Raw genomic sequence first — 17,535 nt, 5'->3', positions numbered from 1 at the left:
GTGTTGTCTTGCCTTTAAGGCAGCATCGGAGGTAGTGACACCGGCGAAATGACATCTGTATGAACAGCTGGCTTGACTGGATCATGGGTGGCACTGGTATGATGTTCTGATGGCGTGTTATGCGTGTTATTCGGTCTCACGAAGCCGGTTCAGTTCTTATCGGGGTAGATCACCATGGTAACTTACTATGAACGGCTATCCTGCTCCGGAGCAGGGTACGTTCAGGGTTGAATCTGATCCTATAAAAAGCACCACCCACTGGCCAATCAGCTGTTCAGAAAAAATGACTCCGCTGACAGAAATGCAGCCCAGTCATGACGGGAAGTTTAATTAATTTGATTGATTTTGATTTGAAAGTTTATTTTGAACATTAAAAAAGAAAAGAAAGCAACAACAACAGACAATGAAAAGATTGTTCAAAAAGGAGTGGAAAGAAGTTGAAATTTCATCCCAGCCCTTCATAAGAAAGAAACTGATCATTTGCAGACACTTAATAGCACTATTAATTAGTGCCACCATTTTGTTTTGTTGGAGGAAATGATCCCTGTTAAAGATAATGGGCCTAATTGACAGCTTTGCTGCTGGAAATGTGGAAAGTAGCCTATCATGTCTACACTTCATGGTGTTTGAGGGATTTTCCTTTTTGTTTTTAAAGAGGGACACTAGGTATATTTCTGCACAGCTGTTAATTTCTAACACAGCTCAATATCAGGATGATTTTATTCAGACTTTATTCAGTTTGGTGTTGATATGATTTAATTGTGGCGTCAGCTTTAAGCTTTATTGTAGCATATATAACGTTATGACAAAGAAGACCAGTTTATCAGACGCAATGATGTTAGACGAAAATTGTAATACACGCAGTTCATCTGCGCAGCATTGATTTCATGGGATTCAAGGGTGTGATCAGTGTCAGATGTACAGGTACAGGTACTGTAGCTACTTGAACCAGTGATGAGTCATTTAACCTACACATCATTTGATTTGCTATTTTGTTTTGTCTTGATTTTTCCCTCTCTCCTCCTCTATTTCTTCTTTCCTCACCCGTTTTTTTCTTCTCTATGATGTGATTTCGTTGATGTTTTGACAGGGGAATTTCTTTGATAAGCCTTTAGTGGCTTCTAATCTCTCCGGCACTTTTCTCTTTTTAATCTTTAAATTTTATACTGTCTGTTTTTAACATTATATGCAAATAAACTAATCTAAACTAAAACTAAACATTATTCATCCATTATGCGTTGCCACGCATGTTTCCTCCTCCTGCAGCTGCCACGGTGTTGGCCTTTTCTGTAATGTTGCTTTTCTCCTCCTCATATTTTAGTAGAATTAATTTCTGATCCTCACATGAGAAATATTTTTTTTCCTCACGTACGGCGCTCTGTGAGGATGCTCAGTGACGCTGCGCTTCTCTCATGATTGTGATTGGTCCGCTGCGTGCGCTTTCACGGCTCTTGATAAAGCAACCCAGGGTTGAGTTACCGAGTTGTTATCCAGTGTCGTGATACCAATTATCCTGATTGCCATTGTTAGGGTTAGTCAACCCAGGATAGGTCTGGGTAACCCAGGAAAGGTTGATCTCGCTCCGTGATACAGGCCCCAGGACTTTCCTTCTTCTCTGAATGATGACAACATCTTTGTGTTTTCTGCGTCGTGATTATTGATATTTTAACCACAGAAACTGCAGCACAGTGAGATTTTAGCAGACATCACTCATTTAGCGGACCTGCCGAACCACATTCCCCTCACCCAAAAGATTTTCAACATTTTTGTATTGATTTGGTTTTCTCTGACCCAGACTGTGTTTAAATGTCTGCAGTTTTGAAGTAGATCAAAGCAATAGATGTAGTTGTTTAAGATCATTTTTTGTGTCTCAGATCTGGAGGGTTTTATGGTCTACAGGTCTCAGGTCTGCGTCCACTGCACCAGCCTGTTTTTACCTTCACTAAAAGCTCTTTGTTCTTCATAACACTTCCTCTGACAGTGGACGCAGTGATCCCCTGTCCTCTGACTGTCAGCTGAACACCAGCTTTTCATATCAAAGTGCCTCACATTTGCATGTTTGCATGTTTCAGTCGACAGTGAAAGATCTCTGAACGCTCCCCTGCCTGTCAGACTAAAGCCAGGGTGTAGAGGCTCAGAGATTCAGATTAGCTGTTTGAACAGAAAACCACATCAGAGTTCAGAGCGTGTCACGACAACATGGAGTTAATATCGCACACATGCTTGTTTAGATTTTTATTTACTGCTGTCAGGCTGTTAGTTGTTTTTTTTTATGGGGGGGGGGGGGGGGGGGTTCATCCCAGACCTTTCAATCCATTAGGTGCAGGTTCTATTCAGTAACTGTCGAATTACCCTGATACAGTCTAATCAGGCGCACGGTTTAGCACGTGGTGACTTTAATCCTACCTGGAAAGCTTTGGCAGCTGATCTGCTGTCCAGGAATGATCCCCTTCTTTTACAAATCAGAACAAGTTGCCGTTCTTTTCAGGCACTGTGTTTTGTGAGGAATGGAGACATCTTATTTTTATTTCTCTCAGTGTCAGCTGTGCTAAGAGGGTGTAGAGCTTTCACTATGGATTTAAAGTGCATTCACGTGCTCCTTGGATGTCCCATTTCCTGAGTTGGGAATTCTGTATTCTGACTTCAGTGTGTTCACAAGCTTTTAAGTTGTAATATGGAAACAACATGGATGCTACAAAGATGATGTGTTGTATTTTATTGCTCGAGCATTTACATAGCTGTTTCCAGTATTCAGCCTCTTAACAAGTCAGGTAAAGCCATATTTATCAGGGTTAATAGGTTATTCTTTATTTATATAATTAGTTTAGGTCAGAACTTGGTTGGTGTTGACTTTTTTTTTTTTTTTTTACAGATGATACAGTGATAAATTGTGCCAGTTCCTCCATCATGAAGGCTGTGGTCAGATTGCAGGCTGTCTTTAATTTTATCCAGATTCTGCTTTCAAAACTAAAACTAGTTTTAATTGCTGATAAAAACGAAGGTAATGTGTTTTTTAAATGCTAGGAAGAAGCCTGTGAACACTCCTGATGTTATTACTGCCCAAGGAAATAAGTTAGAAGTTGTCTCTTGTTGCAGCCATCTCAGTATTTGGCTTGACGACTGTCTTTCTTTTAACCTTAAGTTGATAATCTTAAAAAGCTGAGGCCAAAGTTTGGGTTTTATTTCAGGAACAAGTCCTGTTTTACCTCCGAGGCCAGGAAAAGACCAGTTGCTGCTACGTTTTTTTTTGTTTTTTTTTACCAGTTCTGGATTATAGCAATCTGTTGTACATGAATGCATCTGCACATTGCTTGCACTGATACAAACTGTAATACCATCATGCTTTATTCCAGGGCTAGTTGGCCATCTTTGGCCATACTTGGTAAACTCCAATCATACATTTGCACTTTAATTGAACAGAAAAGATTTGAAACTAAGAGAATTGATCTCTATGCCTGATTTTGAAGCTCTCACAAGTACAAGGGTGAATGCATCTGTTGGTACTTGCGATTTCTACATGTTACTTTATATCTCTTATGTTTTATATTGTTGTTTGTAACTTTTTTTAATGCTGCAGTCTTGGCCAGGTCTCCCTTGAAAAAGAGATTGTTGATCTTTACAGGACTTGCCTGGTTAAATATGGGTTAAATAAAGTGAATAAATAACTTTTTAACTAATGCACATCGCTTTCTGTGGATAGTTACAACCTTATACCATGTTACAAATTACCTGTAAACAAAAACACTGAATTAATAAAATGTTTGTCATCATCAGTCAAACATTTACTTTTCGTGTGCCATGTTTCTGTGTATATGACACCAAAATCAGCAAGTGGTGTACCAAAATTTCCACAGACTTTTTGAGTTGTGTGACTTCAGGGGGCATAAGTGTGAGTTTTCTTTGTCAGGAACTAATTTTTCCAATTTTTCTGAAGATGCTTGAATGTGCTCTTTGCACCGTGACGTTCATGAACCCAGTCCTGACTCAGTTTTCCTTGAGCTGACAGAAGGCTGTACTATGGCTGCAAAAGCTGTAGAAGCTAAGGCAGAAATAACACAGTGGGAATAATACTAATTGTATTTTGTCATTCAGCAGATATCAGTTTAACAAATGTCAGATTCTTTTGCGTGTACAAAATAAAGTTACCTGAAGGTGAAATTGCTCTGCTTGTGTGACACAGAACACGGTGAAAGCAAAGATGCTGTGTTCCCCCTCTTTGTCATGAATACCTTCCTGCAATCATCACCATTATACACATGTATAAACAAGCCTCAGTCATCCAGGAATTACCCTCTGTGCTGTTTAGGCAGTGATTAATAATTAATTTTATTTTAGTTCCTCTTTGAATGAGGTAATGAAGTTGATTTCTTCCTCTGGTGTCAGTTATTTAAATGTCTCCCTTGTTCTGTTTGCAGGTGAAGAGTCTACATGTCCCAGAAACCCCTGTGAGAGTGAGCGACTTCTTCTTCTTCTGCTCTTGTCCGCGTTTCCTCTCTCCCTCCGTCCGGTTGGTTGGATGAGTCCCAAACAGCGACAGAACTGTGAGCAGTGATTGGGCGCTGAGCCAGACCGGGTAGCCATCGGGGAGCCAGGTGAGAGGTCAGGTGATGCTGACAGAGGACGTGAGAGTTTGAATAACATTCAAGGGAACAATAGAAGCTGATTTAAGACCTGCCTTTTTCCTGAACTCACTGCATCACAGCAAATGAGTGTCAGCACAGGAATAAGGTGCAACCAGTAATTTAGCATTTAAAACAAGAGGTCAGCATCAGATTATCTATACTGGAGGATTTGATGCAGCTGAAGTGCAGCTGTGTGTGTGCGCCTCACTGAATGAATGAATTTTTTGTTATTGTGTCATGTAAACAGTTATGCCCAGCTCACATGGGCTACAAGACACCATCAAATGAAACGAGCCAGAATCAGAGTCCAGCGTACATATTTTCAATAGGGATGCACAATAACATCGGCATGTCATCGGTAGCGGACGATACTGGCTTCAAAATTAAAATGTCGGAATCAGCCAATTTATGCAGATATGACAATCTGATTTCTTTTTTTAATTGACAAAGTGAACATGTAGAAAACTTCAGGTAAATGATACAGCACAGGTAACAAAAAAGATATCTGAAATATATACATATATAGTATGTATGAGAATACAAACCGCCGAAATTGAAACAGACAGATAAACAAATGATAAGATGAATATGTGTGACCCCACTCACAGTCGTCTCATTCTGTGTTATCTACCACCAGAGCAACAAAGCGGAAACTGTGGCGTGGTTGTAAATGACGATGAAAGGACCATTAACCAAAGATAACGGGTCTTAATTGTTTTTTATTCGTTACTTTTTGGTGCAAAACGACTGAGAATAATGTACGAATCATTGCGGTCTATTAACAAACTGGACCCACAGATGTGTCACCGTTACAGTCTGTGAAAGTCTTCGTAGTATGTACATTGGAGGTTGGAGGAGCGAATCTGTTACTACGACTTGGCACCGTTCTGACCACAGTAAATCCAGAGGCAGCTGCCAAACGAGGCCCTTCACAGAAAAAAAAAAAACGTGATACGCCCCCGTGATAGGCTGGCAACTTAAAAAGCAAATTACCATCCATTCAACCTGACCTCTACTAAGTAAACAGGGTACAATCATAGAAAGTTGGATTATTTTCCATAATATGTGCATACATTGGTATCGGTTATCAGCCAAATGAGTTGTCATATATTAGCGTATCGGATACCAGCAAAAAAAAAACCCAGTATCGTGCATCTCTGATTTTCAGAAAATATAAAGAAAAAAGAAAATGGAAAAAATGTAGCGCAGTGACAAAAGCATCCTAAATAATCAGATCATCATTGTGTTACTGAGTGGCACTGACGAATCAGGATAAGTACTTATTAAAGGGGCTATCTTGTCATTTTCTTCAAGGCTTTTGCAACATTTGCAAACTTAAACCCATCAAAATTAAATAGCTTTTCTAGTTTTTGGTCACTAGAAAATGTCAGGGTTTGGTCGAGCCATTTTATGAGTCATTAGTTCTCTTAAGTCATCACAGTTTGTACAGTATAACAGAAAATAAGACTTACTTTCCACTTCACCCAACTCACACTCACTTCACTTTTCCAATTACTCAACTCACACGTCCTGATTTCCTTCTGAATATTGTTGAACTATTATTGTGACTTGTATCACAATCTCAGTATCTGTCAAAATAATCGCATGTATTTGAAAACAGATGCTCACATGTGTTGAAAGTACTGCACTGTGTGTTGTCCAGTGCATGCTGGTATAGCATCCAGCTCCTGTTCTTCTAAACAGAATAAGCGGGTGTACAGAATGACTGGTACATGTATAATTACACTAATGTATGAACTACCTGTATAATTACACTAAGGTCTATGTTATGTATAATTTTGTCCCTGTAGGCTAACCATCATGGCGGACGTGGACCCAGACACCCTGCTGGAGTGGCTGCAGATGGGGCAGGGCGATGAGCGGGACATGCAGCTCATCGCTCTGGAGCAGCTCTGCATGCTGCTGCTCATGTCTGACAACGTGGACCGCTGCTTTGAGACGTGAGTGTATGCTCCTAAATGATAACGCAGTCAGGAGGTCAGAGGTCAGCTGACTGACCGTCTCTCTCCTCTCTTGTTTCAGCTGTCCTCCTCGGACATTCCTCCCAGCGCTCTGTAAGATCTTCCTGGACGAGAGCGCTCCAGATAACGTGCTGGAGGTCACAGCCAGAGCCATCACCTACTACCTGGATGTGTCGGCAGAGTGCACCCGGAGGATCGTGGGAGTGGATGGAGCCATCAAGGCGCTGTGCAACCGGCTGGTGGTGGTGGAGCTGAACAACAGGACCAGCAGAGACCTGGCCGAGCAGTGTGTCAAGGTACGAGGACGAGAGTTTTGTCGTCGATATGAGGAGCTTTTACAGTCTGCGTTATTTACTGAGACGTGACTTCGCTGAGGGGCCAGGCTGTCTGCTAACCTGCGGACATGATGATAATTTTAGAGATTTAATTCCTGCAGCACTTTCCTCTCCCCAGTGAAAAAGCTCTGTGTCAGGCAGTAAAGAAGAGTGAGACAGTGTTTCTGCCGCTTCAGTGTTTTCATGCCGTTATCCTGTCGTTCAAGGCTGTGATGTCATCAGTTTTGAAGCTGGATCAGGAAACAGCTGTGTGTTTTTGTTCCAGTGAAATCTCATCAACGAGTGTCTGTTTGTCTCAGTTATCAGTCACAGTCCTGAACAGGGCCAGTGTGTCAGGGAGGCAGATAACACGGGGTTAACGCAGGCTGTGATATGATAATAACACCTGATCAGAGATCAGCCTGCTCCTGTGTTGGTGTGTGTTTTTGAAGTGGAGTCAAACCACAAGCAGGAGACTCAGTACCATGTGCTGCCAGAGGTTTATTAATACACATCACAGGACAGTTGTGTTCTGTCTTTAGGCCTCAGTTTGTCTGATCTGTTCCGCTGATAGAAGCAGAAAGATTCTCTTTCACAAGATCAAAAAGCACCTGACAGCATAAAAAAAGTATTATTTCCACTAAATGTTAAATATCTTCTTCTACTTCTACCCTTCTTTGTGTCGTTAGCCCTTTTCATACAGAGACAGTGTTTAAGGGCTGCTGTGAAGTCCAGTCTTTATGCCACGTTTGCATTTTTACATAGAACCAAATGACGGCGGCATCATGCAGCTCCAGTGTGTGATTACAGACAGCATGCCAGCATTGCGGAACCAAAAGAGGCGTGACGGGTGTGACATGTAACACAACAGCACCAGCCTCTAGTGACACATAAAACAAACATGTCAGCAGTGCTTTCTAAACAATAACAACAGCAAAAAACGGCAACAATTATTTACTGTACCTGTCATATGGCAGCTGATCTCGTCCTCTGCTCAGAGTGGAAGGAGCTCCCAATTCTCATTGTTGCATGTTTCAACTGGACATGAGGTGCACCAGTGTGGCCAGTGGAAATATTGAGTCTTACTAAATGATCACACCCTGGAGCCCTAACTTGTAAAATTGCTGTTTAGTCACCAAGTTTCATCTCCCTGCAACGGTGTAGACCTCAGACCTTTCCAGGGAGAAGAAGAGCAGTCAGTTAACATCCATTTAAAACTTCCGACACAGAATTAATCTGTTTTTATGATTTATCTTTTACTTTTTATTCAGAAAGGTTTGACATCCGGCTCAGAGACACCAACAGTTGGAGAGCATTTCATGCTAAGTTCTGTTTTTGCTGTGCAGGTGCTGGAGCTGATCTGTACCAGGGAGTCTGGCGCCGTGTTCGAGGCCGGCGGTCTGAACTGTGTGCTGAGTTTCATCAGAGACAGCGGTCATCTGGTTCACAAAGACACTCTGCACTCAGCCATGGCCGTGGTGTCCCGACTCTGCAGCAAGATGGAGCCTCAGGACTCGTCTCTGGAGACCTGCGTCGAGTCTCTGTCCAGCCTCCTCAAACATGAAGACCACCAGGTAACCCAGGAGTCTGCAGTTTGTGTCTCAGCAGCCGGTCTCTCAGCAGAACTAACTAACCGCTCTCTGTCCTCCAGGTGTCAGACGGTGCTTTGCGCTGCTTCGCCTCATTAGCTGACAGGTTCACTCGCCGCGGTGTGGACCCTGCCCCTTTAGCCAAACATGGACTGACAGAAGAGCTGCTTTCCCGCATGGCGGCTGCCGGCGGCACTGTGTCCGGCCCCGCCTCTTCCTGTAAACCAGGCCGGACCTCAACAGGTGCTGCACCCCCAGCCCCGGATTCCAAACTGAGCAACCAGGTGTCGACCATCGTCAGCTTGCTGTCCACGCTGTGCAGAGGGTCGCCACTCGTTACACATGTAGGTCAAATCACCTCAAGCACCAAAACAGGAAACTGGAATAATAAAACGTGTATCTAACATTGTCTGATTCACTCTCGTCCCCTTCTCTACCATCTCCAGGATCTGTTGCGTTCGGCGCTGCCCGACTCGATGGAGTCCGCTCTAGGAGGAGACGAGCGCTGTGTGCTGGACACCATGCGGCTGGTGGACCTCCTGCTGGTGCTCCTGTTTGAGGGACGGAAGGCGCTTCCCAAATCTACAGCGGGGTCGACGGGTCGGATCCCCGGCCTGCGACGCCTGGACAGTTCAGGGGAGAGATCCCACCGACAGCTCATCGACTGTATCCGCAGCAAAGACACCGACGCTCTGATCGACGCCATCGACACTGGAGGTAAGAACGCAGATGCTGATCTCACCTGTGATGAGTGGAGAAGTAGGAGTTGGGCTCACTCTCAATACTGGACCAATTTCAACAACACTCGTTCCTGTTAGTCCCTCACAAACAGGTCGAGGTTGGAAAAACACTGAACTTATCCTTTTAATTAAGTAGAAAAAAACAACACATTGTCACAACATTCTGCTAAATTGCTGCCATTGTCTTGTTTTTCCTGTGTTGCAGCTTTTGAGGTGAACTTCATGGACGATGTTGGACAGACGCTGCTCAACTGGGCCTCAGCTTTTGGCACACAGGAAATGGTAAAAATAAAAATCAACTCGGACACACTAAGCTTTTTATTTAAATCACACCTTTGTTTATCAGACACACCTGCTGATGTATTAATATTAATAATAATGTTAAAAATTATTTGGTTAAGTCTCACATTCACTCTTATTTATGAGGTTTGTGTTTTTCTGGCTGTAACTTGAGTTTGACCAACCACACGTTTGTTGTTGTTCCAGGTGGAGTTTTTATGTGAGAGGGGGGCGGACGTCAACAGAGGTCAGAGGTCATCTTCACTACACTACGCTGCCTGTTTCGGACGTCCACAAGTAGCCAAGGTGACACACACCTGCACAAATATTACAAATTGTAAAAACAGCACCAACGAGTCAGATTCTGGGAAATGTTTGAGTTTTCTTTTAAAGTATCCAGCTCTCACCTTGAATCATGTTTTGTTCGAAACATCTGATTGGCTGTGTGTGTTCTGTATTGTAATCTGTGTGTTTTTGTGTGTGTGTGTAGACTCTGCTGCGTCACGGAGCTAACCCTGACCTGAGAGATGAGGATGGTAAAACTCCTCTGGATAAGGCCAGGGAGAGAGGACACAGTGAGGTGGTGGCTATACTGCAGTCCCCTGGTTAGTACACACACAATACTACTGATTATCTGTCCCTCCAGGATTTCAAGGACTGTGTTTGGGATTGTTGTGGCCTGAAATGCCTCATTTCATGGCAGCTTTTTTAAAAAATCACGGTGCATGTTGCTGTGTTTATCAACAGCTGAGCGCCCATAATCAGCTGAGAGGGAAAGAATGTGTAGCTGCTCGCTCAGCAGCAGTGAGGTAACACAAGCCTCTGTGTGTGTGTGTGTGTGTGTGTGTGTGTGTGTGTGTGTTGCAGGAGACTGGATGTGTCCAGTGAACAAGGGTGACGACAAGAAGAAGAAAGATGTGAACAAGGAGGAGGAGGAGGGCAGCGAGCCCAAAGGAGACCCAGAAATGGCTCCCATTTACCTGAGGAGACTTCTGCCTGTTTTTGCACAAACCTTTCAGCAAACCATGCTGCCTTCTATTAGGTGAACTGTCTCCTCCACCTTCCTGCCTTCTCTTTTTTAAAGTGACATCCCTAACTATAATAGTATGAATTTCTTTAATGTTACCAAATATACGAAAGATTCACCTCCCTCTCTTACACCGCATTGATGAAGAGACAGATGGGTCACAATCTGAAGCACTACACGTGCCACCACACTCCTAATCTTAATTTAATTAGAGCTGGTGGAAAATGAGCTGCATGCTGTCTGTCATTGGTTGGCTGAATTATTGTGAGCAGACTAAAAGCACAAGTCCTTTTTCCTTATAAAAATGTGATAGATAAAGAAATTAACATTGTGTGTTTGTGTCTCTGTGTGTTTAGGAAAGCCAGTCTGGCTCTGATCAGGAAGATGGTTCACTACAGCAGTGAGGTCCTGCTGAAGGAGGTGTGTGATAGCGAGACGGGACACAACCTTCCCACGGTGCTGGTGGAGATCACTGCTACTGTCCTCGACCAGGAGGTACACACACACACACACACACACACACACACACACACTGTCTGACACACACCTCTGTGCAAGTACAACTGTCGGTGCAAGGGTAGAGTAAGTTACCTGCTTTTTATGAAGGGAAGACTGAAGCATGTGCAGAGAGAACATGGACCTGCCGATCCTTGTTTAGTTTTCATTTCTCCTCCATTGTTTAATGTGATGGTTGGTCTTGTGATATTTGTCCCGCCCCTCCTCTCCTATGATTGGATGACTTTTCAGTGCAGAATACACACTCTGCAGTTCGTTACACTGTTGCCATTTGTTGCTCAATCTGTCATTAAGTCTTTATTTCTGGAGTCAGAAAACCGCAAAACTGTTGTCATGGCTACAAATGACATGAAACCTACTGTCTCTGTGTTTCAGGACGATGACGACGGCCACCTCCTGGCTCTGCAGATCATCAGAGATCTGGTGGATAAAGGTGGAGACGTTTTCCTCGACCAGCTGGCTCGACTGGGAGTCATCAACAAGGTGTCCACTCTGGCTGGACCAGCGTCCGACGATGAGAACGAGGACGAAGCCAAACCCGAGAAGGTAGAGGGAAAGAGACAGTGTTAATATGTCACCTCAGATTTGGGACTCGACCCATTTAACAATCCTTTGAGTGTGGTCACTGCAGCATCTGTTATTAATAAAGCAACATACACTTAAATTTTATATTATGATAACAAGGGATCATTCATACAAGGATTTGGTTTGATTCAAGAATTTTTTTTATTTTAGATTCTATGTATTTACAGTAGAGATGTTTTATTTTCATATCACTGTAACAAAAATAATTTTTTGGTATATAGCTCATTATAAGTTGACTATTTTAAATCAGTGTGTAAATATTCAATATTCAATATTAATTTTGCACCAAAATATTAAAACACAAGGAAGAAATGTGAAACTGGTGCCAAAGAAGGAATAAAAAATATCTTTTACAGTCACAGTTTAAGAACATGAAATTAGAAATGAATCTAACTTATATCATGTATGGTTTTTTCTCCTCCTGCAGGAGGAGGAGGCTCAGGAGGACGCGAGGGAGATCCAGCAGGGGAAGCCCTATCACTGGAAGGACTGGTCCATCATCAGAGGGAGGGACTGTCTCTACATCTGGTCTGACGCCGCTGCGCTAGAGCTCTCCAATGGCTCTAACGGCTGGTTCAGGTTCATCCTGGATGGGAAGCTGGCCACCATGTACTCCAGCGGGAGTCCAGAGGGAGGGTCGGACAGCTCTGGTACGAACACCTGACGCAGGACACACTTAGTTATCTCTGCTGGGTTTTTATGTTGCTCCCACTTACCTCCTGTCCTTTTCTTCTCTCCTTCTACAGAGTCTCGCAGTGAGTTCCTGGAGAAGCTGCAGCGTGCGAGGAGTCAGGTGAAACCAGTAACAGCCAGCCAGCCCATCCTGTCCAGTGTGGGTCCCACTAAGCTGACAGTGGGGAACTGGTCTCTGACCTGCCTGAAGGAAGGAGAGATCGCCATCCACAACTCAGACGGACAGCAGGCCACCATCCTAAAGGAAGACCTGCCGGGCTTCGTCTTCGAGTCCAACAGAGGAACTAAACACTCATTCACAGCTGAGACCTCACTGGGTGAGTCTCAGCATTTCCTAGCTGCTCTCTTCAGCCCTTTGTACATAGAGACTGCGCTATAGAGCTGTTATGAAGTCCCTTCTTTACACAGCCTTTGTATTTTTTAAAACCAAACAATGGCTGTGTCATGTCACATCAGTTTGTGATTGTAGACAGCGTGCTGGCATTCCAGAAGCAAAAGAGGCGTGACGGGCATGACATGTAACACAGCAGCATCGGCCTCGAGTGTGACATATAACACACATTGGCAGTGCTTTACAAACAATAACAATGGCGTTAACATGGCAATCACAATCATGTATTGTCCCTGTTAAATGGCAGCTGATCTCATCTTAGTGGCTCGAAGATGGATCCATGAGGAACCCCATGAGATATTTCAGAGTTTAACCAGTTTAAAACAGTCCAATGTGTTCCTGTAGCATATTAAAAGAAATCAATGATCAGCTGTATTAAAGCTGATATCTGGACTTGCGTTCATGTTGGTTTGCGTTGTGTGTGTGTGTGTGTGTGTGTGTGTGTGTGTGTGTTCAGGCTCAGAGTTTGTGACTGGCTGGACGGGGAAGCGAGGCAGGAAGTTGAAGTCTAAGCTGGAGAAGACGAAGCAGAAGGTGAAGAGCATGGCAAGGGAGCTGTACGACGACCACTTTAAAGCTGTAGAGAGCATGCCCAGAGGAGTAGTGGTCACCCTTAGGAACATCTCCACTCAGCTGGAGTCCGCCTGGGAGCTGCACACCAACAGACAGGTACACACTCACACACACACTTCTAAAACCCTGGATACAGCTCTCTTGATACCAGGATTAATCCCATATTATAAACGATGCTGCGGGTATTAATGTTGGTATGATTTGTGTTGTCAGTGTATCGAAGGAGAGAACACATGGAGGGACCTGATGAAAACAGCTCTGGAGAACCTGATTGTAGTTTTGAAAGATGAAAACACGATTTCTCCGTATGAGATGTGTAGCAGTGGCCTGGTCCAGGCTCTGTTTACTGTCCTTAACAATGTGAGTGTTCTTTTTAAAAACCATCATTAAAGGTAGAAAGTCACTGAGACGTCTGATGTAAAGTGAGAGATCCTGTGTCTGTCTGTGTGCAGAGTGTGGAACTGGACCTGAAACACGATTGTAAGCCTTTAATGGAGAGGATCAATGTCTTTAAGGCGGCTTTCAGTGAGAATGAAGACGATGAAAGGTAACGGCACCAAACACCAGATGACATGTTCACACCCTGACCTTTTAAAGGAATAGTCTCAAGTCTCATGTATCCAGTCATATGCTCTGTACTTCAAACACATGCTTCTTCACTAAAACATTTTGACTTGAAGCGCATCAGGACAAACTAGAGCTCTGATTGGGCCAAAAAAATCAGGCCAGACCATACATAAGTGGGAGCGCTGTCAATCAGACTGCAAGAAGAAGTTGAGTGAGCGCAGCTGTTTGGGAGGACTGTGGGTGTGACGGGGCTTTAACAAAGGGCGGTCCACCTGTTGTCTGTTGTTGTCTCAGACTGTCAGATTAAACCTGAGCTGTGTTTGTGTGTCTGCAGCCGACCAGCTGTTGCCTTAATCCGTAAACTGATAGCTGTCCTGGAGTCAATAGAACGTCTACCTCTGCACTTGTACGACACTCCAGGATCCTCATACAACCTGCAGGTGAGTCGCAGTGTGCTCTGGATCCAGGTCTGTTTCTGAGTGAAATCTTTGTCTTCTATCTTTTGAAGGACAAACTAATGGAGTGTGTTTGTTTTCGTCAGATCTTGACAAGGAGGTTGCGGTTCCGTCTGGAGCGAGCTCCAGGCGAGACAGCTCTGATCGACCGGACGGGTCGCATGTTGAAGATGGAACCGCTCGCTACTGTGGAGTCTCTGGAGCAGTACCTGCTGAAGATGGTGAGGACGCACTGAACACCAGTGTGATGTTTACACATTAGAGACAAATTGAGAACACAAACAGAGAGACTCATCTAAGTGGATGAAAGGCATCACCTCTCTTCATTTTAATCTGATGTGAAATGTAGTTTCAGTTTTAACCTCTTGCTCTTCTTCCTCTTCTTTTGTCCAGGTGGCGAAGCAGTGGTACGACTTTGAGCGTTCATCCTTTGTCTTCGTGAGGAAGCTGAGGGAAGGACAGACCTTCACATTCAGACACCAACACGACTTTGACGAGAATGGAATCATCTACTGGGTCGGAACTAACGCCAAGTAAGAACAGCAACAACAGTCAAACTATGAATATTTATTTAAAGCAAGCTGAGGCTCCAAATGTCACATTTTATGCAGGATGTACATTTTGGCGATTAGGCAGGATAGATTTAATTTAGCTAATTTTTGAGTGGAGTTTGGTCTGACAGTATTAACTACATTTGGACAAATGAAACCTGTGAAATGTCCCATTTTAGTCTTTCACATTTCCCCTCTTTAGAGACTTATTAAAGATGCTTAAAAATGATTTGAACTTTGAATAATATAATATAATTTAATATAATTTGTTGTATTAGTACATGGTAGTTTTAGACCAGACTTCTGGAGTTACATTTTTTATCTCATCACACCTCATCTGTGTCCCATTCAGGACGGCCTATGAGTGGGTGAACCCTGCTGCCTATGGCCTGGTGGTAGTGACATCATCGGAGGGGCGCAACCTCCCCTATGGCCGGTTGGAGGACATCCTGAGCAGGGATAGCTCCGCCCTCAACTGCCACACTAATGACGACAAGAATGCCTGGTTCGCTGTCGACCTTGGCCTTTGGGTCATCCCCTCTGCATACACCCTGAGACACGCCAGGTAAAAAAAAAATCAAACACACAAGGTGTAAACAAACGCACCTCTATCCTCAAACATGCTCGGTAACAAGCATAACCAAATACATTCATTGGGATAACTCTTTCCTTTCTCTTCCTCCTTCTCCTCTTGCAGGGGTTATGGCCGCTCTGCGTTGAGGAACTGGGTGTTCCAGGTGTCGAAGGATGGTCAGAACTGGACAACTCTTTATACCCACGTAGACGACTGCAGCCTCAACGAACCGGGGTACAGCTTTACTCTTGTGCCAATAAACTGATCAGTTAATAAACTGCAGTGATCAATTCATTCTGCAGGATACATGATGAAAGTTTGATCAGCAAGTGTGACAAAAAGTACCCAGAATCCCCCACTTATCTTAGAAATAAATGAACACTAAGAGGCAGACATGAACCTGTTTTTTTTCTGAGAGCTCATATTTACAGATAATCATACATGACTTAAAGGCAGCACACAGAGCTTAATTAACTTAAGCTTAATTTAAGCTTAATTTCATCTGAGTGTGTGTGTGTGTGTGTGTGTGTGTGTGTGTGTCAGGTCGACGGCCACATGGCCTCTGGACCCATCCAAAGATGAGAAGCAGGGCTGGAGACACATCAGGATCAAACAGATGGGGAAGAACGCCAGCGGTCAGACTCACTACCTGTCTCTGTCCGGACTCGAGCTGTACGGCACCGTCACCGCCGTCTGTGAGGACCAGCTGGGTAAGAACTACCATCTGTAATGGACTGGACAGCATCACACATTTGTCTTCTTCACTCTGTGACCATCATGTTACCACTGTTTCTTATTAACAGTTAAATGTTTGACATAAACCACCTTCTCTGTCCTCCTCATTTCAGGTAAAGCTGTGAAGGAGGCAGAGGCCAACCTTCGTCGCCAGCGCCGCCTTTTTCGCTCCCAGGTGATGAAGTACATAGTCCCGGGGGCGCGGGTTGTCCGCGGCATCGACTGGAAGTGGCGCGACCAAGACGGGAACCCTGCTGGAGAGGGCACCGTCACCGGAGAGGCTCACAACGGTAAGACACTGAAACTGAAGACTTAAAAACTCATCATTCATCCTGCAGCATGAGAGGATTCGATGGATTCACAAACCAACCAGAGTAACTGTTTAATGTGAAGTGAGTTAATGTTAATAACGTCTCTTGTCCTCAGGTTTGTTAACAGGAGTCCAGATTTGTGTTTCAGCACTCAGAGGATCAACTGTGGAAAGATATTTGTTTGTTGTTGTATCAGAAAACTTGCATTTGTATTTTTGTAATTGAAATTCAAAAGTTCACATTTTGGTGCAGGAACACCTCAGTTGTTATTTAGATTAAGCTTTTTGAAACATTACATTCAGAGACTAAGGAAAGAAAACAAGCACAAATTTCAAAATAATGCACAATGCAAACCCAGCAACATCGGTACAAATTTATTTGAGTTTTATAGCCTGCTGGTTCAAATATCTGTCCAGTCAACATTCATGTTTTACTCTGTAATCTGTGTCCTCAGCAGGTTCCTGTAAGAACGTCTTCATTAACCATTTTCTCCCCGAATACCTGACCTTTAACATAACCTCTGTGGTGTTCAGTGTCTGATAGAAACATCATCCCTGTCTGTGTCTCTGTACAAACCAGCAATCGTACTCACAATCAGCTGTTAGGATGGTGGCGTGACATGTGCTAGCTTAGTTTACAGTTAGCTAATTAATAGCAAACTTCCTGTGGCTGACTGTGACGGCCCTTTCCATTATTGCTCTCAAGTTTTCTAATCCATCATCCAGCTGCAGCCACAAACGGACAACTCACAACCAGCAGAGACTTTAAGTACATTTTTTTGCACCTGCAGAAAAAGGAACAGTGTCAGGAAAGTACAGCGAGTCCTTACAGGGAAACCTACGACCTCAGACAGATGTAGCAAAATCGTGGATTACACTTATTACCCGCTTGACTGAATCACCTTCACTGCCTACCTCGATTGATAAGTCAGCTACATGTGACGTCTTTTTCCAAATACTCAGAAACCTGTAAAATGAGATGGAGTGATTAAAAAACACCTCAGCGGACAAAATAAACGAAGGTTTTTCAGT

At 43.7% G+C, this 17,535-nt stretch overlaps 1 protein-coding gene across 4 annotated transcripts in view; it reads left to right on the top strand.

The window, feature by feature from the left end:
• The window catches only part of hectd1 (HECT domain containing 1), a 38,367-nt gene that overhangs the window by 4,871 nt on the left and 15,961 nt on the right, over positions 1-17,535 (top strand). For all 4 annotated transcript variants that reach the window (XM_049595269.1, XM_049595270.1, XM_049595268.1 and 1 more), the window contains exons 2-25: positions 4,416-4,592; positions 6,434-6,583; positions 6,666-6,900; positions 8,265-8,492; positions 8,570-8,851; positions 8,954-9,224; positions 9,453-9,529; positions 9,734-9,832; positions 10,017-10,131; positions 10,394-10,568; positions 10,910-11,048; positions 11,445-11,615; positions 12,082-12,304; positions 12,401-12,664; positions 13,196-13,407; positions 13,525-13,671; positions 13,764-13,858; positions 14,213-14,318; positions 14,420-14,554; positions 14,727-14,866; positions 15,237-15,449; positions 15,582-15,692; positions 16,002-16,168; positions 16,307-16,483. In XM_049595269.1, coding sequence (XP_049451226.1) covers positions 6,444-6,583; positions 6,666-6,900; positions 8,265-8,492; positions 8,570-8,851; positions 8,954-9,224; positions 9,453-9,529; positions 9,734-9,832; positions 10,017-10,131; positions 10,394-10,568; positions 10,910-11,048; positions 11,445-11,615; positions 12,082-12,304; positions 12,401-12,664; positions 13,196-13,407; positions 13,525-13,671; positions 13,764-13,858; positions 14,213-14,318; positions 14,420-14,554; positions 14,727-14,866; positions 15,237-15,449; positions 15,582-15,692; positions 16,002-16,168; positions 16,307-16,483 — 3,922 coding nt within the window. In that variant the 5' untranslated portion in view covers positions 4,416-4,592; positions 6,434-6,443. The remainder of the gene's footprint in view (positions 1-4,415; positions 4,593-6,433; positions 6,584-6,665; positions 6,901-8,264; positions 8,493-8,569; positions 8,852-8,953; positions 9,225-9,452; positions 9,530-9,733; positions 9,833-10,016; positions 10,132-10,393; positions 10,569-10,909; positions 11,049-11,444; positions 11,616-12,081; positions 12,305-12,400; positions 12,665-13,195; positions 13,408-13,524; positions 13,672-13,763; positions 13,859-14,212; positions 14,319-14,419; positions 14,555-14,726; positions 14,867-15,236; positions 15,450-15,581; positions 15,693-16,001; positions 16,169-16,306; positions 16,484-17,535) is intronic.

The sequence above is a fragment of the Epinephelus fuscoguttatus genome, linkage group LG14 (genome assembly GCF_011397635.1).
Source record: "Epinephelus fuscoguttatus linkage group LG14, E.fuscoguttatus.final_Chr_v1".
NCBI lineage: Eukaryota > Metazoa > Chordata > Actinopteri > Perciformes > Serranidae > Epinephelus > Epinephelus fuscoguttatus.
This window is presented reverse-complemented; position numbering and strand designations above follow the sequence as displayed.